This window comes from Podarcis gaigeae (assembly GCF_964106915.1).
Source record: "Podarcis gaigeae genome assembly, chromosome: 1".
NCBI lineage: Eukaryota > Metazoa > Chordata > Lepidosauria > Squamata > Lacertidae > Podarcis > Podarcis gaigeae.
The window spans coordinates 43,617,399-43,632,960 of record NC_139678.1 but is presented as its reverse complement, the minus strand read 5'-3'; the positions used below and the strand labels follow the sequence as shown (position 1 = coordinate 43,632,960).

Below are 15,562 nucleotides of genomic sequence, written 5' to 3'. Positions count from 1 at the left end.
TACTGAGTTAGATGGACTAATGTGTGTTTTCAAACTGCATGTACATTTCTAACAGGGAACACTGAAATATAGAGGAAGTAAGTTTTAAAGCAGTTCGGTTAACTCACAACTCCAATTAATTTATTTCTTGTGCTATAATCATGCCTGCTGGGCTTAAGCAATTCCCTCAAACTTCCTTCTATTTATTCTTTAATGGCTTTGATCAGCAACTAGCAACCTATAGGCCAAACCCTGCTCTTGATTGATAGCAACAGGTACCCGTACAGAGAGGTCTATGGAAACCGCATTGGCCCTTAAGATTTGCCAGCAGACTGCTTTGGACAGTAGCACTGAGAGCCTGGCCCACTGCCCCCCCATCCCTTTCTCGAAGTACCCGTAGCTCTCCAGTAGTGGCTTAAGGCCTTAGTTCCATTAAAGGAGATCCCTCGTATACATACCTGGGATACAGAAGGTCCCAGGTTCTAAGCCCCACATCTCCTGCCTGAAATCTTGGCTGACTGTTGCTGGTTGGTGTCGACCACCCTTCCATATGTTTTGGACTACAACTCCCATCATCCCTGACCCTTGGCCATGCTGGCTAGGGCTGATGGGAGTTGTAGGCCAAAACACCGGGGGAAGGCAGGCTGGTGTAGATATCACTGATCTAGAAAAATCAACCGTCTGGCTCACTGCAAGGTAGCTTCCTATATAACCTGTGGGTTGCGGCAACTCAGGCCTAAAATCCAAAAACTTCCTAGAGTTGTGAGATTGACACCATTCAGTCTACCAGAGTTTAGGAAGGTATTAAGTGAAGGATCTTAGTGATTGCCTAACTCTGAAATCATTTTTCCCCCTCATCTCTTCCACCCTTCCATGGTGGCTGATGGTTCAGCAAGTTCAATCACCAGAATATTGTGCAGTGCATTGGGGTGAGCCTGCAGACCTTGCCTCGCTTCATCCTGTTGGAGCTTATGACTGGTGGAGATATGAAGAGCTTCCTTCGGCAGAACCGGCCTCGGGTGGTGAGTAAACCATCGCCTCTCCCCTTGCCCTGCTCTGGAGATCTTGCTGGTGATGCCCAGCTACAGCCACCCAGTGACTATTTTCAGGTCACGAGGGAGCATGAATGAAACAGTTGTTCACTACAGACTTCCTGGAGTTCATTCTGTTAGGAAGTAGAGATGTATTGGGGTGAGTAGGAGGATAAGCTTCATCATGTGAATGGAGCAAAGCCTTGTTGTGTAACTGACTTGAAGCAGAAACGTTCAGTGTAAAAAACTACACTCTTAGTCTTCTCAAACTGGTGCCTTCCAGACTCCCATGTCTCACACTCCATGTCTCATCCATATTGAATCTTTGTTTTCCCTCTCTCTCATGGGCAGAATCAGCCATCCACCTTGGCAATGCAGGACCTGCTGAATATAGCCAGGGACATTGCTTGTGGTTGCAAGTATCTGGAGGAGAACCACTTCATCCATAGGTAAGAGAGGCTTACCTGCATAATGATTCCCCATGGGCTGTATATCTTGGCTTGTTTTCCAAAGAGTCATAGATGTGTTATTCAGAGGGAAGCCAGTGTGGTGTAGTGGTTAAGAATGTCAGACTAGGGAGTAAGCCACCCGCGTCCTCATACTAGGGAGACTAGGGGTTCAAATCCCCACTCGGCTATGAAACCCACTCACTGCCTCTCAGTCTAACCTACCTCACAGGGTTGGTGTGTGGAATAAATGAGAAAGGAGAAGAACCATGTAGACCACCTTGAGCTTGTGGCTCTTCGGAGAAAAGGGTGGGGAATAAATTCAATAAACAATAATAAAATAGGCTTAACAGCTCCAAAGGCAAATTGGAGTTGTGCCATCTGAAACAGAAACTTTGTTTTTCGAATTTGACATTGATTTTGACGCAATGACATAGTGTGGTCTTTGAGATAATACCTTAAAACACGTTGAAACTCATTCAATACCAAGTAGGGAAAGGAATGAATTCTTGAAAACCATGTAGACAGAGGCAGAGATGGTCACAGAGCATAGCTGTCAACGTTTCCCTTCTCTTGCGAGGAATCCTATTCGGAATAAGGGAATTTCCCTTAAAAAAAGGAAAAAGTTTGCAGCTATGTCACAGAGGCTGACACCAGGCAAGCCTCATTTTGCATCGTTCTATCCAGCTCATTATCAGCATCTTTATCAAATGGTTAATTCCCCCTAAATGCATCGTTAGCAATCTAGATCATTCCATGCTGATGAGTTATGTCTGCTAGTTATGTCATGAGATAGTCCTGTTCATTCCACTGGAGGATCAGGTGTTAGCGATGGGTATGTCTCACTTCCTTGTGAAAACAAAGGAAATTGTGCAAATTTGCATGTCATTAAACAATGGAACCACCTTTTATTTTCAAAGACAAAACGTATACAAGTGAGATTTCTACTGAAGTTCAGTGGGAAACAGATAAATGTATAAAGTTTCCTTTATACTTCCTTAAACTTTTTAAAGGTGAACCACATCTCAGTGATAAAGTATACTTTTACATATGCTGGAAGTCACAGGTTCAATCCTTGTCATCTCCATTTAAAAGGTTCAGGTAGTAGTTGGTAAGAAAAGATCTCTGCCAGAGACCTGGAAGAGCCACAGCCAGTCAGAGTAAACCGTTCTGGGCTAGGAATAACAGTGGTCTGACTCAGTATAAGCTTTTCTGCATACAGTACATTGGTATCAAACGTTCATCTTGAGAAGCCTTCTTCCTGTACTAGCGGTGTATCTTGTCTTTGCCCACTAGATGGCGGTGTTGCAACGTATGTTCCTGGTTTCCTTTTATTCTTGGAATTATAGCATTGAGTTTGGTTTGTAGATGTGAATATCTAGGTGTATCTATAACAAGCTTTGCCCATGAATGAAGTAAAGGAGGCTATTGCTGTATTAAAACAGTATAAGTAGCACTCCTGTATTTAGAGATGCCAGCTATAAAAAAAAGGATAATGAGTGTAATAAAAGAGATGCCCTTACTAGACTGTAGAGTGTGAAGGGCCTATGCTGATTTAACTGTGGGTGGGGAAGGAGTATCCAGATTCAGTCCAGGAAGCCCTCCTCACCTAACAAATCTGTCATAAACTAGAACTAGCCTTAGGGTAAAGTGGCAAAACAGCCACGTCAAATGGCAGATCTCAGAGGTTTCCCTGCTTACAAGCTCCATCTCTGTGTCTGCCATTAAAAAAAATAAGAGAGTTGGTCAGTTTCTTGTTCCATTTTTGCTTCAAGTGGGAAAAGGCGTAGGAGGAGAGGGAGTGCTTGGAGAGATAAGTGGCCCTTTTTGATCAGCAACCAGTCATGGTCTTCCTGCAGCTTTCTAAAAGCTTTTAGTTGGGGGTTAATTTCAAATGGGATCAAGACTCACTCCCTTGCCCCTGTCATTCGAGGAGTAGTCATTCATGGTAAATGGCATTTGAATAAGAAAACGTAAACAACTTGTCAGCAGTACAGGAGGGCCCGTCCTTGCAGAAGTGAGTGCTTTGTGTAATGGCTTCCTTAAGCGTATATTTATGGTGCCCACTTGAACTTCAAAATCCCCGGCTTCCACCTCATGCTAATGTGTGTCCTTTCACAGGGATATCGCTGCAAGAAACTGCCTTCTGACCTGCACTGGGCCAGGGCGAGTAGCTAAAATTGGCGACTTCGGAATGGCCCGGGATATCTACAGGTAAAATATAAAAGCAATGGGGGGGGCAGGGAAGCCAAACCTACCACATCCCATCAGTGACATGTACAGTGGTCCCTCGGGTGAAGAACTTAATTCATTCTGGAGGTCTGTTCTTATCCTGAAACTGTTCTTAACCTGAAGCACCGCTTTAGCTAATGGGGCCTCCTGCTGCTGCTGGAGCACGATTTCTGTTCTCATCCTGAAGTAAAGTTCTTAACCCGAGGTACTATTTCTGGGTTAGCGGAGTATGTAACCTGAAGCGTATGTAACCCGAGGTACTACTGTATGCATGTCTGACATCAAGCATGGTCCTTATGTTTCTGAATACCACCTGCTAGAAATTGCAAGACGAGAGCCATTCGCCAGATCCAGCAGAGCTGTTCTTGTGTTCCTAACTGCAACCGTGTGCAGTTTTCTTGTTCTTTTTCTCAATACATCTTGCCTAACCCACAACTGTCATGGCAGTGCTTGAAGTGACCCTCCTCCTGTAGCTTGATCTCAGGCACACTTTCTTGTGGGAGGAAGAGCAGCAATACATCCCCGAGCGACAGAAGGCAAAAAAAGCAGGCAAGGCTGCAGCTCAGGGGGTAGAGCATTGGTCTTGCATGTAGAAGGTCTGAGGTTCAATCCCTGGTGTCCCCAGGTAGGGCTGTGAAACACTCTTTCCCTGAAATCCCACTGCCAGTCAGTGCAGGCAATACTGAGATTGACCAATGGGTCTGACTCAGTATAAAGCAGCAATCGCAGTTAGAAGAAATGTTCCTGCCTTTCCAAAGAAACTCAAATCTGTTTGTGTTAACTGCATTTCCTGTGTATATGGTGTAATGTGGGGCAGACCAGGCCTTTACATAATAATGATAATAACAGTAATAATAATAATAATTTATTATTTATACCGCGCCCTGGCTGTGCTTCCCCAACCATTCTGGGCGGCTTCCAACAGAATATTAAAATACAATAGTCTATTAAACATTAAAAGCTTCCCTAAACAAGGCTGCCTTCAGATGTCTTCTAAAAGTCTGATAGTTGTTCTTCTCTTTGACATCTGGTGGGAGGGCATTCCACAGGGAAGGCACCACTACCGAGAAGGCCCTCTGCCTGGTTCCCTGTAACTTGGCTTCTCGCAGTGAGGGAACTGCCAGAAGGCCCTTGGCGCTGGACCTCAGTGTCCAGGTAGAACAATGGGGGTGGAGACGCTTCTTCAGGTATACTGGACCGAGGCCGTTTAGGGCTTTAAAGGTCAGCACCAACACTTTGAATTGTGCTCGGAAACGTACTGGAAGCCAATGTAGGTCTTTCAAGACCGGTGTTATGTGGTCTCGGCGGCTGCCCGCAGTCACCAGTCTAGCTGCTGCATTCTGGATTAGTTGTAGTTTCCGGGTCACCTTCAAAGGTAGCCTCCCATAGAGCGCATTGCAGTAGTCCAAGTGAGAGATAACCGGAGCATTTCTTACTCAGCTACTTCTGTGGGCTTTAATTTCCTGTTCCCCATCTCTTTTTCTTTGGCCTGCCAGGGCAAGCTACTACCGCAAAGGAGGGAGAGCCATGCTCCCAGTCAAGTGGATGCCTCCAGAGGCTTTCCTGGAAGGAATATTCACCTCCAAGACTGACACCTGGTAAGAAATGCCTTCGCATTGCCACTTGTTTTGGGGAAACAAACCACAAGCCCAGGCTCAGACATCAGGCTAAGCCTAGGCTTAGCTTCTGACAATAGCAGGAACAGGGGAGGAGTAAAAGCACCGAGATCTCACCTTGCATACTAGCATGCTGTTCATTCATCTTTAATCCACACTGAAGCTTAAATGAGGTTTAAAGTGATGTGTGAATGAGGCCTCTATTGAGTTAGGTAGACCAATGGTCTTTGGAGAAGATCCTTGCTATGCATTTTGAAATTGATCCCATGAATTCATGACAAGGCCAGCGTTATCTGGAAGTGCTGGGCTGTTTAACTAGTTGCCTTTGCATAAACTCCGGCTTGGGAGAAGTGCGGATGAGCATTTCAGCAGCAATAGGCTTGCAGTGATTGATCTGAGGACTGAGAAACAGGAAGGGTTGTTAGTGTGGGAGCACCAGGCAGACAGCATCTCACCCTAAGAAGGTCTTGCCAACACATTTCTGATTCTCCAGTCTCCTTTGAGAAGGAAGGAGGCCACAGAAGCAAAGGAAAGGGCAGCATCGTGCCATGTGCTTTGCAACTATAAAACTATTAAGGTGCCAGCCGGAGAATAATGGATTGCATTCACTGGTTCTCTGCTAGGTCCTTTGGAGTTCTGCTTTGGGAGATCTTCTCCCTGGGCTATATGCCTTACCCTTGCAAAACCAACCAAGAAGTGCTGGAGTTTGTCACCAGTGGGGGAAGAATGGATCCACCCAAGAACTGCCCAGGGCCGGTGTGAGTATGCCTTCATTTTTATAAAATAAGGCCAGTGAGAATGGTCTGCTCCAGGACTGGGGAGCCTTTTCCCTGGAACAAAAATATCCAGCACTTGCAGACCTGATTTTTTAAAGCCCAAGGGATGCCTTTGAAAGGGCAGGTTGGATCAGCAGCCTGCCTTTCCAACCCACATCCTAAGGTTCTCTCCCCAACCTCTTTCTCCTTCTGCCACCACCTGCTTCTCTCTGACTTCTTCAGAGGGTACCAGGAAGAGAAAACAAGGAAGATTCCTTACTGTAATTGCTGTGAAAGTTAATTTCAACTCTTAAATAAAGTGTGTGTGTGTATATATATATGTGTGTGTGTGTGTGTGTGTGTGTGTGTGTGTGTATGGGGTCTATTATATTATATGGGATGCGGGTGGCGCTGTGGGTTAAACCAGAGCCTAGGACTTGCCGATCAGAAGGTCAGCGGTTCGAATCCCTGTGATGGGGTGAGCTCCCATTGCTCTGTCCCTGCTCCTGCCAACCTAGCAGTTCGAAAGCACGTCAAAGTGCAAGTAGATAAATAGGTACCGCTCTGGCAGGAAGGTAAACGGTGTTTCAGTGTGCTGCTCTGGTTCGCCAAAAGTGGCTTAGTCATGCTGCCCACATGACCCGGAAGCTGTACACCGGCTCCCTCAGCCAATAAAGCGAGATGAGCACCGCAACCCGAGTCGGCCACGACTGGACCTAATGGTCAGGGGTCCCTTTACCTTTACCTATTATATTATATGGTCTTGTTGTCAGATGTTTTTCCACTTGCCCATTGTAGCATAGAGTCCACCGCCCCCTACCCCCCCCCCCCAATTTCTGGCTTTTTGCAGATGGGTCACCTCAAAGACACAGAACTGCTTGTGACCTGAATCATTAATCCTGAAGGGCCCACAAAAGTCAAGTCATGGTTTTGAAGTGCAAAAGGGTGCAAATCAACTAGGTAATTTTTACCTTCTTCATCTTCCTGATGTTGGTTTTGTTTTGCCATTCTTCTCCAAGTTACCGGATCATGACGCAGTGTTGGCAGCACAGTCCCGAGTACCGACCCAACTTCTCCACCATTCTGGAAAGGATCAAGTACTGCACACAGGTCAGGAATATTCTCGTGAAATTCCATGGTGGTGGTGGGTATCCAGAGTACTTTCTATAAACTTTCAGGTCTCCCCTGCCTTCCCACCCATCCCCTGAACAGATAGAAATGCCTTACACTGGATCAGTCTGTTGTTCCTTCAGGCCCACTGAGCTCCACCAAATAGGCCCCTTCCTACTGCAGCCCCTTGTGCTACTGAACATTCAGGGGCCTTTCAGAGCAGCATTCAGTGCCACAAGTGGCTGCAGCCAAAAGGGAAGGATCACTTCTCTCCACCACTGAGGAAGCAGCAGGCAACAAAGGGGTCAACCACCCACACTACCATTTCTCTAGCCTCTGTCTTTTCCAGATTTAATGTACAGTTCCATGGGCAGAGCATCTTCCTTGCAAGAAGGTTGAATCCCTACATCTCTAAGTAGGACTGGGAGGCACCCTGGACAGCTCCTGCTAGTCAGTGTACTAGGTTGACACAGTGTTGATGTCCCAAGTGCCTGATGGTTCTATCCAACATGGTGCTATGTGATCATCCCACTGCAAAAACAAAACAAACCCAGTGCAAGGATTTCTGCTTGTGTAACAATATGTTCTCCCTCTTTCCTCCATGTGCTTCCCAAATCTGTTCTAGTATTTCCCCAACCATCTGGGGCAGATTTGGGGAGGGAGCAGGGCATCCACAGTGGGAGGAGAATGCGGAAGTTTCATTGCAGAAGCAAAAATTGTTGCACTCATAGGACATGAATCCTACCCTCTGTATCTGTTGGTAATGTCTGGTTTGGTCTTGTAAGCATGTTAGCATCTGTATCGGTCAAAGTGATAGTATTTAGGAAGTTCAATATCCTTGCTTGTCTTTCAGGACCCTGATGTGATCAATACAGAGCTGCCCATTGAATGCAGCCCAACACCAGAGGATGAAGGAAGCACTACGTTGCATCCAAACAGTTCCACAGGGAAGGTTCCTTTGCTGGGGAATTCTCCCCTTACCCCGCAGATGAACTTCATAACATTGGAAGACCATGATTCAGGGAACAAATATGGGCAGTGTCCACAGGAGCTGCTGGTAGAGAACCTTGGTAACTGGTTAGCCAGAGGAGCTAGCACGCCTTCCTCCAGTGATTCCAGCAATGGGACCCAGATCCAGAAACTGGAGTCTGCCAGCCAGCCAGCGTACAAGCTGAAGAATAAAACCAAAAATCTTTGGAACCCAACTTACGGATCCTGGGTCCTGGAGGGTGTTTGCCAACCCAGCTCCAAACTCAACACAACGCAAGAGCGGGAAGATTCGGGGTTTGATGGGAACTGCAGTTCCTCCCCTAGTTCTCGGGCATCACCTTCATGTCCGAGCCAGAACCACTCTCCTCACATCGATATTGGAGGGATTGAACTGGTGAAGCTGCAGAATTTCCCATGTGGCAATGTGAACTACGCTTACGATGATCTCTGCTGCGAAACAGGCAGGTCTTTGCCTCTGGCAGTGGAGCCAACCACAGTTTTGAGGAGTGCCAGCCTGCACAGAGACGGCAAGCTTTCCTTTAAGCCAGAAAAAACCTCAAGAGAGAGAGACTCTGGTCTCTCCTTATCTGATGACCTGAGTGTTACGCCTGTATAACATGGAACACTTTTTCAAAGAGTTGGGCCTCCACTCTGGGGCCGTGTCTGCAAGAACAATAAAAAATGTTCTCCACCCCCTACCCCGGTCTTCCTCCCTCCCTGTTCTAGGAACAGATGAATTAATGTTGTCTTGCTCTGGCCTCCAGCACATGCCCAATGAGTACTTGAGGCTGGTTGGCTCCAACCTACTGGTGTCAATGGTGGCGGCTGCAAGATGCAATGAAGTTACTGTTGCAATGGATGGTTCAGGGTCCAGTGGTCCACGGAGGTGTTCACATTCACCCAATCACCTCCTTGAAAAATGGTCTCTTCCCTCATATGAACTAGGTAGGTTCATATGGCAGAACCGTGAGCAACCTATGGTGGTGGTCTGCAAAATGTGGTTTCCAGCTGACTCACCACTCACAAGCAAGCAGGAAATAAAATCAGCTGGGTTTGCCTTGGACTCAGTAGCTGAAAACATGTAGTAAGAATAACAAAGACAGGGAGGAGTCTACGCAAGGAAACAGAGCCAAAGTTAAGAAGGGAGCAGATCACAATTGCATTCTTCGGGAAGAGCATCAAAAACTGAGAAAACTAAAGAAACAAGTGGTTGAGACCATATTTTTTTCATTACTGAAAGAAGTTGCTTTGCACCACAGAAACTAACTAGTTTGGTTATTGATGCCTGACCTGTGGAGTCTCAGGAGTTAGCCTGCTTTGTCTGCAATGAACTGGACGTTTCCTTTTAATGGACTTCGTTTACGCAGAACTCTGCTCAATGGTAGTAATTCACACTCCAGTAGGAATACTTTTTTGTAAGCTGGAAATTTAGAGTTCGATTTTTATAGATGTATATAATACTCAAAGTTCTTCTATGGTGAACTGTGACAAAGGCTGTTAACTTGAAGTAAGGCCAACAAGAAATATTTTAATTCTGAAAGGGGATCCTGACTTAATAGGTAAAATGCTGGTGTTTGTTTGGGTCATATATACAAAATAGCTTCTAGAGGTAGGTATATAGACTCAGCATTGGTGAGGTAAACTGAGGAGAGGTGAGTTGGAAACCATGTTGGTCTACTGCAGGATATAATGAGAGCTGCTGAATTAGAAAGGCCCACTATTGCACAAGTTAATTCAGGGATACATAAACCCTTTTACACAAGAAAGCATCCAACATAAGTGTCATTCAGAGCTCTCATTGGCTTCAGAGTGTTGTGAATGCTTGTGCGTCTCACACATTTGAAATGCAGGTAGTGTTTTGCCCAATGTAAAATATCCTTCAAAGAGAGATGTTTGAGACAAGTCTAGGGAACCACGTCCTCTGAAAGGAAGTTGCCCATGTCCTCTCATTGACGTAATCTATACTACCTTTAGGTCTTTCATAGAAATCAGCTCACCCAAAACATGTACACAAAACTGGCCACAGAATGCACGAGAAGACCCATTTTCAGTGCATGTGCTCAATTTCTGCTGCGACAGATGACTAGGCCAACTGGCAGGGAAGTGGGAAAGTCAAGAGCTGAAAAAGTTTTCCATGTCACACCAGCAAAATAATAATGATAATGATAATAAGTTGTTTGGTACAGGCTTTTTCTGTAGTTATAAATAGTCTTATCATTCACTTGTTTATTTAGTGTCAGCAGGTGGTATATAGAATGATCGCTTTCTTCAATCCTTTTCTGCTACCTGTTCCAAACATCATTTAGTATAGACCATTTGAAAAATGAACTTGTATTGAAAGAAATCACATTCATGAAGAAAATATGCATTTCCACACTTTAATTACCAAATGAAAACTGTGTACAGCGGAGCTTTCCAAACTTTTCATGTTGGTGACACACCTTTTTAGACATGCATCAATTTGTAATCGTGACACAGTAATTCAGTTTTACTAACAAACAGGAGGTTAAACTAACTGCTTTACAGCCCCTGGAGGAGCACAGGGAGCAATTGTGTGACACACCTACACACTGCAGCTAACAGTTTGGAAAGCTCTAGGAGATGGGAAGTCATTAATGACTTCTCAAGTACAGGTCACAGAAAGACAAAATCCTTGCTACTACACAATGCCTTTTCTCCTGACCTTAACCTAACCTGCAGCAAAAAGCCATGACATTTCTGCAAATCAGCCCAGGGAACATGGTCCACAAAAGGGCCCCTAATTGCCTTGTCTGTTATCCTGCTTATCAGAGCTGACTGTGTGCCTCTTTGACCTTTTCCCTCACAAAAATAGCGTCCCTGTTAATCCAAACTCTGTGAACATTTTGTGTATAATTTTAAGCACACTTAGAGGAAACAAGGGCCACTGAAATCAATAGGACTTAACTTCAGAACTTTTAGTCTCTTATTACGATAATGTGATAGTTTTTCAGACCGGGGGGGGGGGGACAGCTTTGCTGTACCTATTTTGTGCGAAGCTTTCCAAAACTACAAAAGGCAGATTCTTCATGTTTGGCTCAGCTTTTTTTCCTTTGGGTGGTTCTCAAACATTGCATTATGCTAAGGTCGTTTCACCTATTTACTTCCTTATAATTTGATAGGTAATATAAATCATATGTATATTTGCATGCAATTTTAATCATAGATGTCATGATCTTGCACCATCCCCGTTGACACGAATAGGCACATTTCCATGGGACTCTTAGAATTGAATCAGACCCAAATACATCCGTCAACAAAAAAGATTTCAGTCACATGACAGCAGGTGGCACGTGTGATTGAGTGAGCGAGAGAACAAACTGATGGTACAAAAGTAGAGAGCACTCTCAAAGCCTAGCTTTACAGTTCTTTTCTCCTTAGTTTAACTCAATTATTTTCCAAGAATTCCTTTAGTACTGTTCTTTTGGGAAAATAGCTCACGTGGTTTCCATGTTATATCTGTGTGATACAAGTATATAGACTTTGTATTGGCACCTTTTGCTAGAGGAGGGACTTTATAACGAAGATACCAACAACAAAATGAATTAAAATTGTTAGTGCCTCCCCAGGTAAAGGTAAAGGGACCCGCGACCATTAGGTACAGTCATGGCCAACTCTGGGGTTGTGGCGCTCATCTCGCTTTAATGGCCGAGGGAGCCGGCGTACAGCTTATGGGTCATGTGGCCAGCATGACTAAGCCGCTTCTGGCGAGAGCAGTGCACGGAAACGCCATTTACCTTCCTGCTGGAGTGGTACCTATTTATCTACTTGCACTTTAACGTGCTTTCGAACTGCTAGGTGGGCAGGAGCAGGGACCGAGCAACGGGAGCTCACCCCGTCAAACTGCCGACCTTCTGATTGGCAAGTCCTAGCCTATGTGGTTTAACCCACAAGCGCCACCCGCGTCCCCAACCCACCCCCAAAATGTAATTCCTGTGAGGTATGCCTGGTTGCATCTTGATTCATCCCAAGCAGGTCACTTCCTTTTCTACTAATTTCCCCTCGACTTGTGCTATTCTCTCTTGCTCCGTTCTGCCTCTTGCTAGGCTGAAAAACCCAGGTTTCCTTTAAATTGGGCTGTGATCGATCCCATTTCCTCCCTTGCCTTTTCCACACTGGCACAAACAATCCAAACAGTTTTCTATGATGGCGCTAAGAGATCTTTGATACTCTTCACGCTTTTATACTTACACAAATTGCTTTTGATCTGCGATTACCTCAAAGAATGGCAGCACACACAGCTTGCCATCTTGCCCTTTGGGGGTCACTGTAAATATGTAAACCACATGCCTGCTTCTATGCAATTTGAAATCAGATAAAAGCGTATACTTCTATATTTGCAACACATAAATAAAGACATCCTAACACAGCTGTTTGGTCTTCTGTTGTCCACTACTCAATGGTTAGAAGGAAAATAGAATATCTCTGTTAAATAAACAGTCAGCTTGTTTGTGCCCCTCATTGGAGGGGAAATAGGTAATACAGAGCTTTTTTGGTTAAGAGAGAGAAAGAGAGATCCCATTACTAATGTCCTAATGCAAGAGCTGTGTATGCCAACTCAAAATGGCTGTCACGTGCACTGTCCACTGAGTTTTAAGCTGTGCAACAGCTTTCTTTGTCTGAACAAAAGAGATGCATTACTTGTCACCTCTAGCAAACAGACTTTGAGTGTTCTTGAAACAAATTGGACTCTACACGCACAGAGCAGCAATTCTGCTTTCAAAGCACCTTCCGCTCCCCAAATAGTAATAAATAAATAAATAATCCCCACACTATAACAATTTTCAGTCATATCACAATGGTTTAAATAGTGGTACCAATTCTACAGGAACAGGGTGACATTTTTTATTCGCTTCTGAAGGAGTCATGAAACTAACTATAAGCAGTTAACATGCCCCTTCCAGCTTACCTCTCAATAACATCTTCGAATAAAGGAAAGTTCTTTGTCTCTGGCCTCATCTGGATAGCAACGTTACAAACACCTACTTTATTATTTAAGAAAAGGGTTACTTTGCTCTTCCACCAGTAAACATTCACACAGCACTGACAGATGATGCCATCACTACCACCCCAAAGTGTGATTCCTTTTCGAAACCTTATTAGCTAACACACAATTCCCTGCACTCTTTTTAGCCCAGATGTGTTGATGAGAACTGAAGTGAATACCATATAAAGCAGAAAACACAACCTTTGCCACGAAATAGCAGTTTGGCAGCAAAAGAAAGTATAGCCAGCGTGCAGCACAGTATATTATTGTACCATAAAAAAATACAAATTTGCATATGCTCTTAAAAAGCAAGCAGAAGAGCTGGCAATTGTTGGAATCACAGTTGCCCTGAAAGGGATTAGTTAACCTTTACCTTCCCTGCTGTGTAGAGGAAAATCCCTCCTTTGAAGTTGTTATTTGATAGGAAGGATCAGACCTCTCTCCACAGACGCTATTTTTTATTTTATTTTTAACATCATGACAAGTTTGGCCCTTAGCTACCACCATTTAAGAAAGAACAGAAAAGATTAAATGAGTGGGCACCTGTTTTCAGTTAAATTTATTTGTTATAGCACATTTTGGAAGTATTAAAATCAACCTATACACAGTTAGGATTTCAGAATATTTTTTGCACTGTAGTGTTCAAAGCAACATCCTCTGTAGATGAGACAAGCTTATTTTTATTTTTTTTGTCTGGTTTGTAGTAGAAATGTAGCCCAAGTCAACCATTTAAAAACAAGATTCCCCATCGCTGTAGTCTATTCACAGAATCTAGGAGGAGGAAATTTCCTCATCAATGATGCTTCCAGGCAAGTGTTTATTGTAGGACTGGTGGTCCTCATGCAAGCTTTTCCCCAGCTTCCACACGGCATTTTGGCATAAAAATACCAACCTACGTCCTGCCGTAGGTTCTGGATTTATCATCCTTCCATGGAAAATTCGGTAACTTTTATTTAAACAAAAAAACCCCTATTGAAAACAACCCATTTGCCAATATTAAGCCTCCTTGTAGAAGCAGCTTTCCTGCAGAAATACCCACAGTATATAAAAGGTATACAGTGGTACCTCGCAAGACGAAATTAATTCGTTCTGCAAGTTTTTTCGTCTTGCGAAGCACGGATTTTGGAAAAGCTTCAAAAATCACCAAAGTCTTCAAAAACCTCTAAAAAGGCTACCACACCGCGTGCTATGAGTTGCTCCTCGAAGTCAAGTCGGAACTGCACCCCCTGAATGCACGGTTTTAAGAAACAGGAAACAAACTTGCAAGACAAAGGAAACAAACTTGCAGGACGTTTTCGTCTTGCAAAGCAAGCCCATAGGGAAATTTGTCTTGCAAAGCAACTCAAAAAACGAAAAACTCTTTCGTCTTGCGAGATTTTCGTCTTACGAGGCATTCGTCTTGCAAGGTACCACTGTACCTGCCTTTTCTGGACTGAAGTTTCCACAAATTTATATCCTCCAAGGGACTATGACAGTCCTTTCCATACCTATTCAAATTCCTTGCAGTTTTTTTATATTGCACTTTTCTTCCACAAATCAATATAAACGTATTAAAACAATTTACGGATCCTCACAACAACCCTGTGAGGTAGGCAAACTCCAGTTTGCATTTTAAAGAGGTGGGAGAAAACAGATCAGCAGACCTGGAGAAAAAGTTCACATCCTCCAGTGCAAAGTGCTACTTTATAGCACCTCCTCCTCTTCCTCCTCCTCCTCAAAACCAACCACATTTTTAAATAAGGAAAAAGCAATTGGAGTCCACAAGCTCTCTTGATCAGGGTGTTTTCACCCAAGCTGCAGCAGACTGAAGCAAGCATTTGCTGCTGCAACAGACGGAACTTTTCCGGTGTTCCTGCTGTGAGAACAGTTGGAGCAAAGGATGGAGAGTTTGATGCTACCAAGAGTGGGCAATGGGGCAGACAAAATAACCAGTGTGACCCTGTTTTGTGTATGTGCGTGTGCCTAAGCAGCAGCAGCTGGCTGGTTGGGTTGGTTGGTATGGACCAGGCGGTTACTATAAGGGTGAGAATGAGTAAAGGGAAGAACCACTGAAGTCCAATCAGCCATAGAGTTGGCAAAGATGGGTGGAGAGAGGCTGTGAGATATCCAATAGTGTCAAGTCCACATGCCCAATGGGACCTCCCCTCCCTCACATCCACCAGGCCACTGTGGAATATTGCCTTGACTATGCTGGATATTGACTGTATTTACAATACTGGGAAAGACAGTGCCCACATGCATTCTAAGGCCAGACGCCTCCAAATCTACATGAGAGCATCATCATAAATGTTTGCTGGCCCAGGGTAGAGTAGAATGGGTAGCAACCTGTTGGGACGTCTTCACCTTGCTGTGTTGCACTTCCAGTATTTTAAACATTGGTTTTTATACTGTGACCCAC

The 15,562-nt window shown here is 44.4% G+C and overlaps 1 protein-coding gene across 3 annotated transcripts in view; it reads left to right on the top strand.

Annotated features, from left to right (window-relative positions):
- Positions 1–12,546, top strand: part of LTK (leukocyte receptor tyrosine kinase) — a 103,686-nt gene extending 91,140 nt beyond the window's left edge. For all 3 annotated transcript variants that reach the window (XM_083744293.1, XM_083744292.1, XM_083744291.1), the window contains 7 exons: positions 872–1,001; positions 1,362–1,459; positions 3,578–3,670; positions 5,185–5,286; positions 5,928–6,062; positions 7,079–7,169; positions 8,023–12,546. In XM_083744293.1, the coding sequence (XP_083600419.1) occupies positions 872–1,001; positions 1,362–1,459; positions 3,578–3,670; positions 5,185–5,286; positions 5,928–6,062; positions 7,079–7,169; positions 8,023–8,775 (1,402 nt within the window). In that variant the 3' untranslated portion in view covers positions 8,776–12,546. The remainder of the gene's footprint in view (positions 1–871; positions 1,002–1,361; positions 1,460–3,577; positions 3,671–5,184; positions 5,287–5,927; positions 6,063–7,078; positions 7,170–8,022) is intronic.
- The last annotated feature ends 3,016 nt before the right edge of the window (positions 12,547–15,562 follow it).